The 16,015-nt window shown below is 57.2% G+C and overlaps 1 protein-coding gene across 5 annotated transcripts in view; it reads right to left on the bottom strand.

Moving 5' to 3' along the window:
- The window catches only part of COL16A1 (collagen type XVI alpha 1 chain), a 50,616-nt gene that overhangs the window by 31,654 nt on the left and 2,947 nt on the right, over positions 1-16,015 (bottom strand). For all 5 annotated transcript variants that reach the window (XM_046660959.1, XM_046660960.1, XM_046660963.1 and 2 more), the window contains exons 3-32: positions 15,006-15,080; positions 14,781-14,898; positions 13,841-13,964; positions 13,267-13,533; positions 12,579-12,659; positions 12,284-12,409; positions 11,449-11,502; positions 11,124-11,150; positions 10,543-10,578; positions 9,463-9,489; positions 8,279-8,341; positions 8,015-8,056; positions 7,845-7,889; positions 7,712-7,747; positions 7,279-7,341; positions 6,879-6,923; positions 6,696-6,791; positions 6,479-6,517; positions 5,821-5,865; positions 5,625-5,660; positions 5,011-5,121; positions 4,567-4,602; positions 4,304-4,339; positions 4,116-4,226; positions 3,702-3,746; positions 1,824-1,859; positions 1,635-1,679; positions 1,211-1,342; positions 429-464; positions 115-222 (exon numbers count right to left, since the gene is read on the bottom strand). In XM_046660959.1, coding sequence (XP_046516915.1) covers positions 115-222; positions 429-464; positions 1,211-1,342; positions 1,635-1,679; positions 1,824-1,859; positions 3,702-3,746; positions 4,116-4,226; positions 4,304-4,339; positions 4,567-4,602; positions 5,011-5,121; positions 5,625-5,660; positions 5,821-5,865; positions 6,479-6,517; positions 6,696-6,791; positions 6,879-6,923; positions 7,279-7,341; positions 7,712-7,747; positions 7,845-7,889; positions 8,015-8,056; positions 8,279-8,341; positions 9,463-9,489; positions 10,543-10,578; positions 11,124-11,150; positions 11,449-11,502; positions 12,284-12,409; positions 12,579-12,659; positions 13,267-13,533; positions 13,841-13,964; positions 14,781-14,898; positions 15,006-15,080 — 2,141 coding nt within the window. The remainder of the gene's footprint in view (positions 1-114; positions 223-428; positions 465-1,210; positions 1,343-1,634; positions 1,680-1,823; positions 1,860-3,701; positions 3,747-4,115; positions 4,227-4,303; positions 4,340-4,566; positions 4,603-5,010; positions 5,122-5,624; positions 5,661-5,820; positions 5,866-6,478; positions 6,518-6,695; positions 6,792-6,878; positions 6,924-7,278; positions 7,342-7,711; positions 7,748-7,844; positions 7,890-8,014; positions 8,057-8,278; positions 8,342-9,462; positions 9,490-10,542; positions 10,579-11,123; positions 11,151-11,448; positions 11,503-12,283; positions 12,410-12,578; positions 12,660-13,266; positions 13,534-13,840; positions 13,965-14,780; positions 14,899-15,005; positions 15,081-16,015) is intronic.

The following is a 16,015-nucleotide window of genomic DNA, read 5'->3' as shown; positions in this document are numbered from 1 at the left end:
CAGCGTTTGTGACATCCTGTAAGGCTTGCAGCCTGACTCCGCAGTCCTCTCCCTCCTTAGCTCTCAGCCTGATTTCTTTTTGCTCATGCAACAAACTGCCCCCACCGGACTGACCTTTTCGCCTTTTGGCCCTGTGGGGCCCCGAACCCCAGGCTCTCCTGACAGTCCCGGCTGACCCATGGTGCCTGGCGTTCCAGGATCTCCTGGATTCCCAGCATCACCCTAAAAGGAGTAGGGTTCAAGGAGGGCAGAGGTGACCCAGATAGGGACAACTTGCCCTCTTGGGACCTGCAAGCACTCATGGCCCTTCGCTGGGGCTGGAGGCTGGACAGGGAGTGGAGAGTGGGTACAGAGGAATCAGGAAAAGGAGGTGGGGAGGGCATCTGAGAGGAGGTGGTGCCCACCCATGCCCACCGAGGTTCTCTCACCTTCTGTCCCTTCAATCCACGCTCTCCAGCCTTGCCCTGAGGAGAAAGCATTTCCAGCACCCATTCATTCGTCCTAGATGCCCCTTAGTGTCTGGCACTGTCTTAGACCCAGGAATACAACAGTATACAAAACAGACCAGAATCTGCTCTCGTTCTAGTGAAGCAATATTGTATAGATTAAGAGAAGAGACTTGAGCCAGAGTCCTGCCTGGGTGACTGTGGGCAAGTTACTTATCTGTGCCTCAGTTTCCTCATCTGTCAAATGAGGATGACAAAAATAGCACAGGCTTCTACCCTCTAGGGTTCTCGTGAGAACAGATTAGCTAATAGAAGCGAAGTGTTGCATGGCACACAGTGCACGTTCTGTTCGTGTTCGCTATTATTGCTGAAGCAGTAATAATAATCATTACCACAGTGGGGACCGTCATTTCCTGGATGCCTAGCGTGTGCTGCTAAGGGCTGCACACACATCATTCCTGGGCTTTACAACACACCATGCACAGGAAACAGAGGCACAGAGAGCAAAAGGAACTTGCTCAAGTAAAAGGCAGAGCTGGACTTTGAACCCAGGTTCGTCTTGTGCCGGTCATGCCCATTCTGCACACTCTGCCAGGCTGTGTCCCAGGACAAAGGCAAAGGCCTGTCAGGCCAGAGACAGAGGCACTGACCCCTCCACACTCCCACCTACTCCCCACTGTCCAGGGAGCCAAGGCACCCAGGCAGGGTCCCTCCCGTCTCGTGAGCCCTGCCTGCATCCCGGCGCCAGAGGCCTCGGAACTTACCTGTTTTCCTGGTAGACCGAAGCCTGGAAGCCCAGGCTCTCCTTTCTCTCCAGGAGGGCCAGGCAAGGCCACCATGTGGCCGGCTCCATCCTGAGGCTCGGACAGGGCTGGGCACAGCTCACAAGGCTCCCCCTGTTGAGAAAGGACACAGGTTAGAGGGCCCCAGGCCAGGTTTGGAGTCTGGGGCTGGGGAATGTAGCCGGCCTGACACAGCTCTGGGCAAAGGATATCTCAGGAAGATCGTGAGAGGTCAGGTAAGAGATGAAGGTGGGGGACAAGTCATCAGGGGTCTTGACTGCCTTGCTAAGGGGTCAGATGTTACCCTCAGGCAGTGGGGAGCCTCAAGGGTTTGAAGTGGAGCGAAAGGAGGGTGTATTCAGGAAGTTCACCCCAGCTGCAGAGTGGAGAATATCCCCAGACTCACCTTCTCTCCTTTGATGCCTGCTGGTCCCACCGGCCCTGGGGGCCCCTACATGATAAAAAGCCATGTGTGATGCCTGGCATCAGCCTGGGCCATGCCAGAGCACAATCCAAGCCTATCATCTCCCCAGCGCAGGCAGCACCTCCCACCTTGTCCTTCTCCGGGAGCTGTCGCCATCTGAAGCACACTTACCACACTGCCGGCTGGCCCTGCCTCCCCGAAATCACCCTGAGAGCAGAGCAGAGAAAATAGGGTCAAGAGGGGAGGCAGAGAAGTGCTAGGTCAATCCCAAACCCCAAGCTAGAAAAGTAGCCCCTTGGGACCTCTAGGCTACTCCCTCATTTCCTAGCTAGCGAAACTGAGGCTCAGAGAGGGAAAGGGATTTCCCCAAGGTCCCCACAGGAGTCTACGGCCAGCCTCTTTCCGCCCCCAGCCTCCCTTCACTGACTCCCAGCCCCACCCTCAGGCCTGACCCAGCACACAGAGATCATTAATTTGTTTATCCAGCAGCTATTCCTGGCTGTCCATATGCGCTATGTGCTGGGCGAGGTGCTGGTATGTAACAGTGAACAGCACAGACAAGCCCTGCGGAGCTTACGCACTTGTGGGGCCAACGGGAACTTTTTAAATAACAGTAACTGTAAATTATGATGAGTGTTATGAAGGAAATAAACAAGGTGATGAGACAAAGGAAGCAGGGGAGGTCATTTCAGAGACAGGGTGCTCAGAGAAGTATCAATGACAATGATCAGAAAGATGACTCTAAGGCCAGCAGTGAAGGAACGGGGGAGGGCAGAGAGGAAAACGTTCTAGACAGTGGGAGCCACAAGCACAAATCTAAGAGGTGGGAAGAATCTTGGCAGGATCCAGAATGGAAGGAGGGCGGTACAACCACAGTACAGGAAACGGAGAGAGAAGAACCAGATGAAACTGACAAGGCAGCAGGGCTGGTCATCCAGGGTCTTGTCAGGCAGAGCAAGACTTTGGCACAAAGTCAAGTCATGGAAGGATTTTAAGCAGGGAGATAATGGTACCCTGAGTTCTCTTTACAAAGTCACGTTAGCCACTGGACGACAAATGGACTGCTGAAGAGCTGCAGCGGCTGCAGGCAGGCCAGACAGGGGCTGCCAACACCGTCCAGGTGAGAGATGATGGGGACCAAGACTAAGGTGAGTTGTGGAGGTGGAAAGAAGCAGCGGGAGTTGAAAGATGCTGTTGGCAGAACTGTCAGATGGAGGAGCTGATGAGGGAAAGGGAGGGATCAAGGATGACACTGGGTTTGGGGTCTGAGGAGCTGGGTAGATGCCCTTCACGGAGACAGAGAAGCCTGGAAGAGGGAGCAGGTGTGAGGCAGCGTGGCAAAGCTCCATTTGAGAAATGACAGGTGTGGTTTACCTGGCAGAGCTGGGTCTGAACACTAATTTCAGTGTTTTTCACACCTGAACGTTCATGTACCCACAGAACCCCTCATCTGAGTCACACTACATTATAAGTTCAATGCTGTCATTTGTCTCCAATGCAATCATCAATACAAATGTTAACAAGGGCACTGAAATCGAGTGACCCAGCCAAGTACTGATTACGCACTCTGGAGCTAGACTTCCTGGGCTCAAATCCCAGTTCAGCACCCAAACACCTGTGTGACTTTGGGCAATTTACTTGGCCTTTTGGTGCCTCTGTTTCCTCATCCGTAAAAACGGGAATAATGGAGCACCTACCCCATAAGGCTTTGGGAGGATGAAACAAGTTAATACGTGTACTTGGAACAGTGCCAGGCACATGAGTGGTAAAGAGTGCTAAATATTATTATTTTATTATAAGGTTGTCTCAAATGTGCTTAATTGTTTTAGATTATCAATAAATTAAAAATATAAAACTAAAGGATTCTCTTGGAGAACATGAGGGCTCTCAGAAATAAATTCCTTGACTCCAGTCTGTAGAACACTGATGAATGTATTTCCTGTGGAGGTGCAGTTTGATCTCTTATCTATATTCGCTGCCCAGGGCCCCCCTTTCCCTGCCTCCCTGCCAAGAAGCCCCGGTGTGCCTGACACGTAACCCAGATCTCACCTTCTCTCCTTTTAGCCCTGTTGGCCCCGGAGCCCCAACTTTCCCCTGAAAAATAATCAAGTCACAGTCACAGCATCTCCCCATTCCCACCCTTCCAAAACCCCATGGGTCCCACTGTCTACCCAGAAAGAGAAAAGCAAGCTCGGGATTCCGAATCCCACAACCTGTGAGTGGCTGGACAGTTACTTCTGTTACACAGCTGGGCACTTGGAGGTTCTAAGAGGAAGTCCCAGGGCAAGCAACCTGGGGCAGTGCAGGGTTGGAGGGAAGGACCAGGCTGCATGCCTGGGACATCTGCCTCAGGGCCTCCCTCCTGGTCTCTGCCTTGAGAGTCAGGCCTAAGGAGCCAGGGAGGCCACCAGTGTGGCAAGGATGGGCTGGACTGGACTGGGCTAGGAGGAAGCGGCCACTCACCGGAAGGCCTGGCAAACCGAAGCCAGGGGAGGCCACGTCTCCTTTGGCCCCTGTAGAGGGCTCAAGATGCTGGGCCCCTACAGCTAAGCTGCAGGACAGGCAGGACTCCCCCTGGGGAAGGAAGAGAAGGGATCAGAAAGGCTCCCAGTAGTCGGAGGGGGACAGCCAGGGGACCGGGGCTCCCTCACCTTCTCTCCTTTGAGGCCTTGGATGCCAGGGTCTCCCTGCAGGGAGAAGAGGTTTATGGGCTGAGGCTAGGCATTTTGAGGTACCCCAAACTTCCTAGCCATATATGAGGACAGCAACATCACACATCACAAAACCTTCCAACGCCCAGGGGTCCCAGGAGGTTCAAGGTCAGCATCCCAGTGCCAGGGCTTATCAATTCATGGAACATATGGAGGCAGTGAAGCCAGGCTACGCTGCCCCACAGGAAAGTTCGTATACATACCCGATCACCTTTTTGTCCAACAGCTCCCAGGACCTCCTAAAAGAAAGGGTCTGTGAGGGAGAAGGGTGGGAAGTCCAGGCATGGACCCTAACCTAGCCCTGCCCACTCCTTTCCTCCACCCCCAACCAACACCCAGTCCCTGGAGGATACAGCCTCGCTCACTATAAGGGTTGGCTCTACCCCAGCTTGCCCAAAAGGCATCTTAGCCTCTGTTCAAGAACCATGGGAGGTTGCCATGGAGACCTGGGGTGGCCTTCTAGCCCAGCCTTAAACTCTATGGTTCAGCAACCTGTTCCTACCCTCCCAAGGAGCTAAGAGCCTAGACCCTCTGCCCACAATCTCTCTATGGCTGTGAGAAGTACACAGTCCCTCTGCCCAGTCGTCTCTATGATCAAGCCCCCAGTTTTTTTGTGCAGTTGGTTAATGGCCACCCTGGGCACTCACCCTGGCTGGTGCAGGATCACCCGGTTCCCCCTTGGGGCCTGGCTTTCCAGGGAGCCCCATGAAGTTCTGGAACCCTTCAGGCAGCGTTGGGCACACTTCACAGGGGTCACCCTAGCAGAAGGGAGAGACCATGAGTAGACAAGGTGGGGCTGAGACCCCGCAAAGACAAGGACCTCTAGACATTGGGTGGGCCAGCGCCCTATCCCCAACATCAAAGTGGACAGTAGGAACCCTGGAGGGGCTGTCTGTTCAACGGACTCATTCATTCAAATTGAGATTCCTGGACATTGCAAAATGACCTCACAACAAGCCGTAAGAAATGATTGTGTCTCATCTACAGATGTGGAAACTCCAGCAAAGAGAGAAGCTAATCGATCTGCCGCGTTCATAAATCACATGGGTGGCCGAGGCGGAATTTGAACCCAGCTGTGTCACTGCCAAGCCAGGCTCTTTATTTAGTAATCACATATGTACATCCTAGGGACAAAGAAGGGGTGGGGGTCTCCTGAGGAAGGTCCAGCCGCCTGTGCCCAGGGCCCCTGATGCTCAGTATCACCTTCAAAGAGGGGCTCCCACCCCCAACCCAAGCTGGGGCAACCAGGCCTGGACCTCACCTTCTCTCCCTTCAGCCCTGGCACCCCAGGCTTCCCCTGTTGGAGAAGAAGCAATGGTATTAGTTCAAGGCAGACAGAGTGGTGTGCCAAGAGAGGGCCCAAGGACCCAGCCCCCCTCCCTCCGGAGGCCTTGAGAGAGCAGACCTGGGCATGGTGGGTGGCAACCCCCCACCCCCACGAGATTGGGGTCACTCACAGGTTTCCCACCAGGACCTTCCTTTCCTGGTGCCCCGGAGCTGCCCTGCGGTCAGAAGAAGGGTTAAGGGGGAGGCTCCTGGCTGGGACCTCAGCCCACCACCCCCTCCCCATCCAGTCCCCTCTCTGGATGGCAGGACAATCTCTGCCAAAGCTCCAATCTTCTCTTGGTCTGTCTGGTCAACAAATAGCCCCTTCTTGCAGCCTATCCTTCTCCACGCCTAAGCTGAGTGCTTCTGGTTGCAAAGGAAGGGAGGACATGAGGCCTCTGCATACACCTTCCCCAGTGTAGTGGGTTGGGAGGAATCTGGGTGACCCCAGAGGAGCCACAGCAGACAGACAGACATTGCCAGGGCTTTCCACTCATCAAGGCACAAGGCCCTAAAATGGGCTTGGGCCCTCCAGTTAAAGCGACTGTGGTTGTTACTAGACAGGCTTGCCTGTCCCCATTCCTGGAACCCAGGCCAAGGTTCCCATGTCAGCTAGCAGTGGGATGGGACACTCCCCCCAAGGGGCCTGGCTGGGCCAAGGCCAGCCTCCTCAGGCCTAGCCTCTTCCCCACACAGGCCCGCCACCCCAGCTGCCCCCGCCCCCATTCTCCTCTCTCCTCCCACCCAGCAGAGGTATCCCCACATGCCCACACTCCTGCCTGTGCTTACCTTGTCTCCCTTAGGGCCTGCAGGGCCACCTGGGTCCCCCTGAGGGCAGAAACCAGGTCAAGTGGAGGCTTCCCAGGGGTCCGCAGTACAGTGAGATGGACTTGAGCCCCTTCCCCCAACCAAGACCCCTGGGACGGAGCCTCATCTCCCCAATCCCTGGTCAGGTGGGGGAAGGCTCTCTGTGGAAAGGATGACAGGAGGGGCAAGGAGTACTCACCGGGGTCCCAGGAAGTCCTCTCCCAGGGGGCCCAGGGAGGCCAGGGGGTCCAGGTTCCCCTGCCAGCCCCTCAGGCCCAACAAAGCCAGGGTCTCCCTGGCAAAGACATGAGGTGGGTGTGAGACAGCAGCCCCGCCTCAGCCCTATCACCCACTCTCCACCCCACAGACACTCACAACTCACCTTCTGCCCTTTGGGCCCCATGACGCAGATCTCCCCTGGCCGGCCCTGTCGGGTAGGGGGAGAGGGTAAGAAGGGCCCAGGCCTGGCACCTCCCTGGGGCAGCAGCCCACGCTGGGAGGGGTACATACCCACCTGTCCACCCTCACTGCCCCTCTCCAAAGCCAGACCCCACCCAGTGCCCCAAGGTCATCAAATGTCAACCTCAGGGTGACAGAGGTCAGGGCTCTTCGGCTGGGAGCCAGGAGGCCTGGGTTCAGGTCCTTTCTATGCCTCCTGGCAAGGAGCCCCTGCACAGCCCCTCCCCTCTCGGGTCTCTGTTCTCCTGAGCAAGGGTAGCGGGTTCACCATCCCATGCTGAGGGATGTGGGGTTCTCGTGGGGAAGGGTCCCAAGCGCCGTACATCTCGGCCTGGCTTCCCCGGCAAGCCCTTGATGCCTTCGTCTCCCTTCTCGCCTTTCTGGCCCTGAAGAAGGAAGAGGCAAAGTGACTGGGATTGAGGGAAGGGGCTGAAAGAACCAGGGCACCTCCATCTTAGGGAGGGACATTGCCTTCTCAACCCCTGGTCTCTGCCTCCCCTGAGATGGAAGGGGTTCAGTCCCCATGTGAGGGTAGACAACAGGAAGAACTTCCCAACCAGCTAGGCCACTCACTTTCACTGGCATTTCTTTCCAGGTCTAACGGGGATTTGGATAAGGCAGAAGAACTGGGAGGGTACTGCCAGCTCTGTGTCCAACAACGCCATCCTCTAGGAAGACTCTGGACCCCTCCCTCCTCAGGTCTGTGGGACCCACAGACCTCCCTGGCACCCACTCCTTGAAATCCAGGCCCATTACCTTCTGGCCTGTGGAGCCTGGGTGTCCTGAGGGTCCCTAAGATGAGGAGGGGACACAAAAGAAAAGGTGAGGACAGGAGAGGGAGGCCAGGCCAGGACCCCCCTCCCTGCCCTATCCCTGGTCCCACACTCACCAAGGCTCCTGCCTCCCCCTTCTCTCCCTTCGGGCCTTCTGCACACTGAGCAGGGAGACAGGTGTTGAGAGGGGCCCAGGGTCACCCCATGGGCTGCCGAGGGCACAGCCCCTTCCCCAGAGGCTGACCCCCATATGGGCCCTGAAGCAGGCCTCGCCTCCAGGTCTTACCTGAAGTGGGGCATCCGGGGAGATTCGGACACAGTCATTGCCCTGCAGGGAGGGATCGAGGGGTCAGAAGTGGGGCCCTGTTTTGAGGAGGATGGGCCCCTAGGAAACAGAGGTGTCCACACAGTAACCCCTAGAAAGACCCTGGCCCTCAGCCCCCAGGCTGCAGGTTTCCAGCTGAGATGATGGGGTGATGGCTCACATCCCAGCCCACCCCCAGGGTACAGCTGGGAGGGGTCCTGCAGTGGGCGTGGCTGGGGCACTTACCCGGGCTCCCTTCTCTCCCTTGGATCCTGATGGACCAGGCAGGCCCCGCTCACCTTTCCCTCCCTGTGGATGAGACCAAAACAAGGGCTGGGACAAGAGGGGCCACATGGGAACCTCAAGGAAGCTCTCCTCACTCCGGTCTTCTCCACCCATGCACCACACATGGGTGTAAATGAGCACAGCCCTGCCCCAGCCGCCCCCCCGCCCCACTCCCCGACGCACGCACATAGCATATGGATTCCATACGCATTCCTCCACATGTCCCTCCCACCCTGAAAGGCTATACTTGGCAAATCTATAGTCTCACGCAGAGGGTGTCTCTTCCCCTACACCCCTACCCAAGCACGCTAGCTCACACACAGCACACCCAGGGGCGCAGGGACACACATGCATGGACACACACATGCGGAGAGACAGGAACCCACGACGGTGAGTGTCAGCTGCCTGAATTCAAATCCCACTTCCACCCCTTACTAGCATGTGACCCAGGGCAACTCACACGCCCTCTCTGAGCCTCCGTTTCCCCATCAGTAAAATGGGATTCACATTAGCACCTACCTCAAGGGGTCATGGTGAGGAAGACATGTGATGTGCTCGGCACGGAGCCGGGCACGCAGTCAGCACTCACATGAAAGTGGCCCCAGGAATCACATTATATGCTCACGGGCACACACAAGCACACAATGTCACACTTGCACGGGCGCTGTCTGCCCTGACACTCACAAGCTCAGCCGTCCTGTCAGGTTCACAGGCATATGGGCTCACCCCCCACCACAGTGGGCCACACACATGCAAACACGTGTCCCAGAGACGCAGGGAGGCACACCCACACACGCTCATTCTGACATACCCAGTCACACACATGGGCACAGCTGGGTCCCAGATTTCCCTGAAGTAAAATGAGAGTACCCACCCCACAGACGTTTGAGAGGGTTCAGGAAGGTGACACACGTGCACACGGGGCCCAGGTCCCGATGTGCAGTAGGGCCTCAGGAAAGACCGTTCTGGACATTCTTGTATACCCACAACCCGCTACTGTCTCCAACACCTACCTAATCACCCCACAAACACACAGACAGGCTAAGTAGCCCTGATATAAACACACAGCCATGGGCTCACATGCTATGGGGTGGGCTGAGGCCACCAAAGAGGGCAGGAGTGTCCTGTTCTCCATCTGGACTCACCTTGGGTCCAGAGGGACCAATTGTGACCTGAGGGGACAGAGGAGAGAGCATGATACCTCAGGGAGGGAGAGGAAACCAGGGCCCAGAGAGAGCAAGCAATTTAGCCAGGGTCACACAGCATGGTGGCAAGACCAGCAGCCTGAATCCCAGGCCCTGCTCTGCCTCCTAGGCCAACCAGCAGGCTGACTTCATATCCTAAGGCTGTTAAACTTGCAGAGGGGTCTAACCTACCCTCTCGAACCTACCTGGCTTTGGCTATCCCCTACCCCCACCCCCTACCCCCACCTGCCTCTTGCAAGAATAACATGGCTGCTCAGTTGCCATGGTAACCCCATGCACATCTGGGAACTATCAGCCTTACGAGCTTGGTTGGGGGTCTGGACGGCAAGACGGGCAAGCAGCACAAGGGGTACTTCCTGATGTCCCCCAAGGTCAGAGGCTTGGGGCTGAGGGGAGCCGGGCTGTGTCCTTTGCGGACCAATAGGGCACGTCAACTCAGAATGTCAGGCCATGGGAAAGCGGTGACTCGCTGCCCACAGAAGAGGCACAGTTGGGTACCAGCTGGGCTCACACTGAGCCTCTCTCCCTTGTCCTTCTGGACCCCCAGAGGGAGGCTGGGCCAGGGCCAGCTAGAGAGGGATAGGAGGGGAGGCCCTGAGCCAACATGTGTTTTGGTGGCCAGCACTGGGCTGAGTCACCCTGATCCAGCCCTTCCCCTTCTCTAGGCCTCCTAGATGACATCGGAAGCCTTCAAACAGAGCAGGCCTGAGTCCCTGTGGGGTGCACAAAGCTGGGATCAGCAACCAAGGTCCCGATCCCGCTGGCCCCCACCCTGTCCCCATTCCACCCTGGATCCCAATACACTGCCCAGATCACAGGGTGTGCAGCTTCCTTCCACGCAGCCCTGGCTTGGCCAAGATGGGGGTGGGAGTCAAGCCCAGCTCCAGGGAGGAGCAGGGAGGGAGTGTGAAACTGCACAAAGACCCCCTTGTCCTCAACCAGGAAGCTGCCAAGCTGACCTCTAGCAACACCCCTCCCAGCACCCGCCTACCCCGCCCTGCACACCCTCTATTCACTCACATTGCTCTCCTGGGCACCAGGGACACAAGGTGGGCACTGAAAGGGAAGAACAGGCCGGGAGGTCAGTTCTGAGAGCCCGGGACCAGCCCTCTCCACCCCATTCCCCCCCCTACACACACCAAGCACACAGAACATCACATGTGTCCTGGGGGGAGTCTGAGGGAGCATGAAGATAGGAATTCTATCAAACAAGACTTGCCCCTCAAGTCCCACCAACCCAGAGCCAAACCATTTCTCAGCCAAGGAAACTGAAGCCCAGAGAGGAACAGCAGTGGGCTCTGGGTCACACAGCATGTCAGAGCAGAGTAAGGCCCAGAATCCAGGATCCCGTGGCCAAGGTCTGGGCTCTCCCCATAATGCCCATGGCCATTTGCTGCCAACTCAGTAAGAGTGTCCTGAGCTAAACCTTTTCTCCCAAGGAGAGGTGGGGGAAGACAAGGCCCCCACCCAGGAATGCTGGGAGCTGTGTGTCATCCTGCACCCCCATGCCTAGGCTCCAGCACCCCAAAGCCTTGGTCAAAGGGTTCATGCTGGCACCTCCACAACCAAGCTCTCTTTGCCTGTCTAGATGGGAGGCTTACCTCATGGGCTTCTGTCTCCCGATGGGCCTGCGAAGAGGGAGGGCATGGGGACGGGCAGGGAACAGAGGGTGTGGAGCCCTGCTTCCGCACCCCTACCCAAGAACCACCAGGAGCGGGTGCCCCAGATAGTGCCAGGCAGTGTGTCTGTCTCACCCCAACTCATCCTTCCTTCTCAGAGCTGGCGCCTACATACGCTACGCTCTGTCCAGGAGTGGGGCAGACGGGAAGAGTGAGGCAGTCGAGTCTCTTACTCAAGGGGTTTACAGAGGGCATGGAGGGCAGACTGAGGGCACTGTGGACTCCTCCACCCACCCACCACCTCTACCTGGGTTCCCCTTTCTGCCTTCTGGCTGATTCTTCCTGTCAGATGGGTATCCACCTGTGCAGACAGAATAAAGGGGAACTCTTGAGGAAGGGGCAGTTCTAGAGCCCACAGTGGGAGAGGGCATCAGGCAGGGGTTTGGACCCCAGGTACCTGGGAGTCTAACATCTGGCACCTCCCAGGGCATCAAGAGCCTGCTCAGGCCCCTGGCACCCCTCCTGGCGCCCTCCTCTTCCCCCCACCCACGTGATGTCGGAGAAAACAAGACCATGAATCAATGGGATCCTGTGTTTCTGCAGCCAAGGCTGGGCGTGACGCCCGGGTGGGCAGGGAGACTGCCCAGAAAGGGGGTGGGGCCAAGGGAGGAACTGGGCCTTCCTGCCACCTTACGGAACCTGAGAGCCAGCAGGGCAGCTGGCCATGGTGCTGGGTGTAGAACCAGACTGGCATTGGCCAGGGCTGGGCCCAGGAGAGTGAGCAAGCCCCGAGGCAGGCAGTGTGGCCTGGCCTCTGACCCCAGGCATCCCTGCCCTGGAGAAACTGCCTGTGGGTGCACGCCTGGTCCTGCCCTCACCAGAAGGGTCTGGGGCGGTATTAATGAGGGTCTGGGTTGTGGCAGAACTGGATGGGCACAACCCCTCATGCCAAAAGGCAGATGGGCACAGGGTCACCCATGGGCTGCCTGCCTCCCTGAGTCCTCTAGGAATGGCACACAAATAGGTGGGGCTTCCAGTGCCCCCGCCCATCCCGGGCACAGCTGACCCTGGTGGCAGACTGAGAGGGGTAGTCTGACACCTGCACCTGCCCGTGTCCGTGTCCACCTGTCTTGCCCACCCACCTTGCTGCTTTGAGGCTCCTCCAGGCAGAAGCAGCGGGTGTAGACCTTGCCCTCTGTCTGTGGATTGATCTCGATGAGCTCATTGTTCTGGGTGTCCCTGCGGGCCTTGGAGGTCTCCTGGGGACACTGCCCGGTGTGGGGGAAGGGCTGGGGTCAGTAGGGAAGGCAGACCCCCTCCTCACCCACTCATCTTAGGATCTCTAGGCATCCCCTCCCTGACCCCCCATGTCCAGCACACTGTGTCCCTGGGCAGTGTCCCAAACCCTCCCAGCTGTGCAGGGGCTGGGTCACTCACCCCGCCCGGTACGATCTCGCAGCAGCCCTCCTCCAGCACGAGCTCTGGGTCACAGTAGATGTGCGCCTGCTGAAGGTCAAACTGCGGGGGACACGCAAGTCAGTTTCACTTGCTTTTATCAAATAGCTCCAGGTCCTGGCCCCTAACGAGGCACAGAGACAGCTCCGCCCCAGGATTTGCCCTCGGAAGGTTCCAGTCTGGCCTGGGAGACCATCAGGAATATAGCTGTCACCAAAGGCAAAACAAAACTGCAAGTGCAGGAAAGAGGGAGAGGAGGGAGAAAGAGGAACGGGGAGGAGGAGGTTCCATTCAAGCTGGGCCTTGAAGGACCAGTAGATATTCAGCAGAGAGGGCTACAAGGAAAAGCATTCCAGGTGGAGGTAACAGCATAGGCAAAGGCATGGAGGTGTGAAAGGACCAGGTGAAATGGATGACGGGGATGGAATCGACCAGAGCAGAGCTGCCTGGACAGATGGAAAGGAAGACCACGCTACAGACATTTATAGGGATCAGATCACGAAGGGCCCTGACCGCCAGGGTAATATGTTTAGGCTCCATCATGGAGGGCAGTGGGGAACCATGAGAGGACTCTGAACAAGGGAAGGACCCAGTCAGATACAGATTCCGGGGAGCTCACTCAGGCTTCCAGAAGGTGGGAGCTGAGTCCAGAGCCCGAACTCACACTTACCAATACAGGTTTGCCCTGCTCAGAATCCAAGCCCAGAAAGACATGGCCCACGGGCTGCACGGGTCGCCGGAGCCCCAGGGGCTGGGAGGAGGCTGAGGTGCAGTCTATATGCACAGAGGCCACGCGTTCCGCCACACTCAGCACCAGCTTGTGCCAACGCAGGTCGAAGAGCTGGGGCACTGGGAAGACGCAGGACACAAAGTCGCCATCTTGGCCCCGGGCCCGGAGCTCCAGGCTCCGCTCTCGGCTATTGACTTCCAGGGAAATCTGTGTGGAATTGGGAAAGGAATGGGACAGAGAATCAGAGCCCCAGAGTCAAAGCGGGGTAAAGTTAAGGGCCCTAAGTTCATTTTACAGGAGGGGAAACTGAGGCCCAGAAAGGGAAGAAAGCTGACTGGGGTCACAAACCAGTACATCCTGAAAGAATGGGATAGGTGCTGGTGGAGATGGGGTGGCCCCGAGGCTGGGCATGGGATGGAGCTGGGAGGCCCCAGACATCACAGGCTGGGGTAGTAGTTGGGCTGGATGGGTACTGCTCCATCACCAAGAGCAAGAGGGGTGGGGGGGGGCTCACCTGTGGGTACCCATCTCCATCGGTCACTTGAAATAAATACCACGTGCTCTGGTGAGTGTGTTTCTTCAGCAACAGCGTCAGCACCAGGGCAAACTCATCGGGGAGGCCCCGAGGGAATACTCGTCTGTGAATAGAGCAGGGAGGGCTCCTGGGGCTCAGGTGGGAGCCCACCAGCTGCCCACCCTGGGCCCTCAGGACTGTTGAACCTACACGAGACATGCAGGCCCCCACTTCCAAACCAACACACACATACATATCCATTCATTCTACAGACATCCACTGAGTGCCTACTCGGTGCCGGTGTGGGCCTGACTGCTGGGGATAACAAGGTGAAAACAGAGATGGGGAGCCCTCCCGGTGTGGGGAGATAAGACCATAAACAAGCCCCAGAATGACTATTTCCCCATTTCATTACAATTGTGGTAACTGTGCTTCCAAGGACTCCAGGATGCCCTGGGGAGGATAACCGGGCCTGGGTTAGGAGCAGAGATACTGAAACAAGATGAAGAGGGGTCAGCACAACCAGAGTAGCAGAAAAGAAGGAGGAACATGTGGGAGGTGAGGCTGGAGAGGTAAGCCGGGGCAAGACCACCCAGGACTTGCAGGAGTTTGGATTTCACACGCTGGCACGTGCATGCCTGCACACATGCAACTCTTGCCAGGTTCCCATCCCAATCCTGGGGTCCTCAATGGTGCCCATAGGATGCAGACCTGTTGCCACCCACTGCCAGCCAGATGGGAGGGACAGAGGTAGGGTCTGCCAGGCACCTCCTCTCTGCCCACTCTGCAAGCCCCAGGAGTGGAGACCAGGTTGACTCCCGGCAGGGGGCTGGATAAAATGACCCACAGGGGCCCATGGGCTTAGGCTCCACTTCCAGAGTTGCTGGACGGTGTGGCCGAGGTCAGGACTGATTTCCAGCGGTCAGCCTGGGGCCATTACCGTGTGGGCTGGGTGAGGGCAGTCGCCCCCAGTCGCAGGATGAGGGGCCCCTTGGGGTTGCGGATCTTCTTGATGGCAGATATCTTCAGGAGGTTGAGTCGGTGGATGAGGTTGAAGCCTTCGGGGGAGACACCAGATGAAGAGCTCAGCTGGGCGGCTGAGGAGTGACACAGGCCACTCCAGAAAAACGGTGGAGGGGGACAGCAGGATGAGACTGGCACTCACCAGTCACGTTGGTCGATAAGTCGCTTCTGTATTCCAACTTGAGCCCTTCTTGCTGTGAAGGCGGGCACTGCCCACCTGGAAGAGAATTGGCAGTGGGGCATTCGGTGGGCTCAGGCTGAGGCAGCCAAGCTCTTGGGGGCCCTGGGAAGGAGCAACTTTATAGTCCCTACTCTGGACTTTCAGTCAGGCCCTGCCTTGGAGCTGCTGTCACCTTTTGCCTTCTGACCCTGGCTACCCTGGCAGCCAGGAGGACGCCTAGTCCACAGATGGGAAGACTGAGGCCAGAGACTGAGGCCTGGCCCAAGGCTACTAAGTGAGTTCACAGCAGAGCAGGACCAGAACTCCTAGAACCTAAGACCCCCAAGGCCCCAAGTCAGGGGCGAGGCCAGCAAGAGAGGAAATGAAAGAAACTCTGGCAGCCCTAGAACTCAGATGGGGCGAGGGGCTGTGTATAGACGTACACCCAAGGAGGGCAGAGGAGCACCTTAGGGGTAAGGAAAGCCAGGTTCACACACACTGGTGTCATATACAAGTGTGTGTGCGTGTCTGCACATGCATGAGTTGTGGATGCTCGTGCCACCAGGGACACCACGTGCAGCTGGTGCAAATGTTCTCAACAACAGGTAGGGTTCCACTTCCTGTGTGCAGACACGCAGGCCAGACACAAGTCTGAGCCAACACATTGACTTTTCACCTGGATAACCACTTGTGAAACAGTGAGAAGAAACTGGGGGCCTGAGGAGACCACAAGCTCAAGGGAACTACCAGGGCCTTGGAACTCTAGACAGGATATATTAAGGGGGTAAAGGCTCCTGGAGAAGAGAATAGCTTAATTCAGGTCTCTAAAACCGTGAAGGGACAGATGGGCAGCCATGGACCTGCCTCCTCCCTAGGGCTGACTGAGCAGAAGTGTTGAGAGAGGTGCTACACCAGGAGAGAGAGATAGAGCCTAGGATCCCGAAGGCCTTCCCACCAACGCAGATGGGGTGGCTGGGACAAGACAGTGAATA

The sequence above is a fragment of the Equus quagga genome, chromosome 5 (assembly GCF_021613505.1).
Source record: "Equus quagga isolate Etosha38 chromosome 5, UCLA_HA_Equagga_1.0, whole genome shotgun sequence".
In the NCBI taxonomy this organism is placed as follows: domain Eukaryota; kingdom Metazoa; phylum Chordata; class Mammalia; order Perissodactyla; family Equidae; genus Equus; species Equus quagga.
The sequence above is the reverse complement of the archived record's forward strand: the minus strand, read 5'-3'. Positions and strand labels throughout refer to the sequence as shown.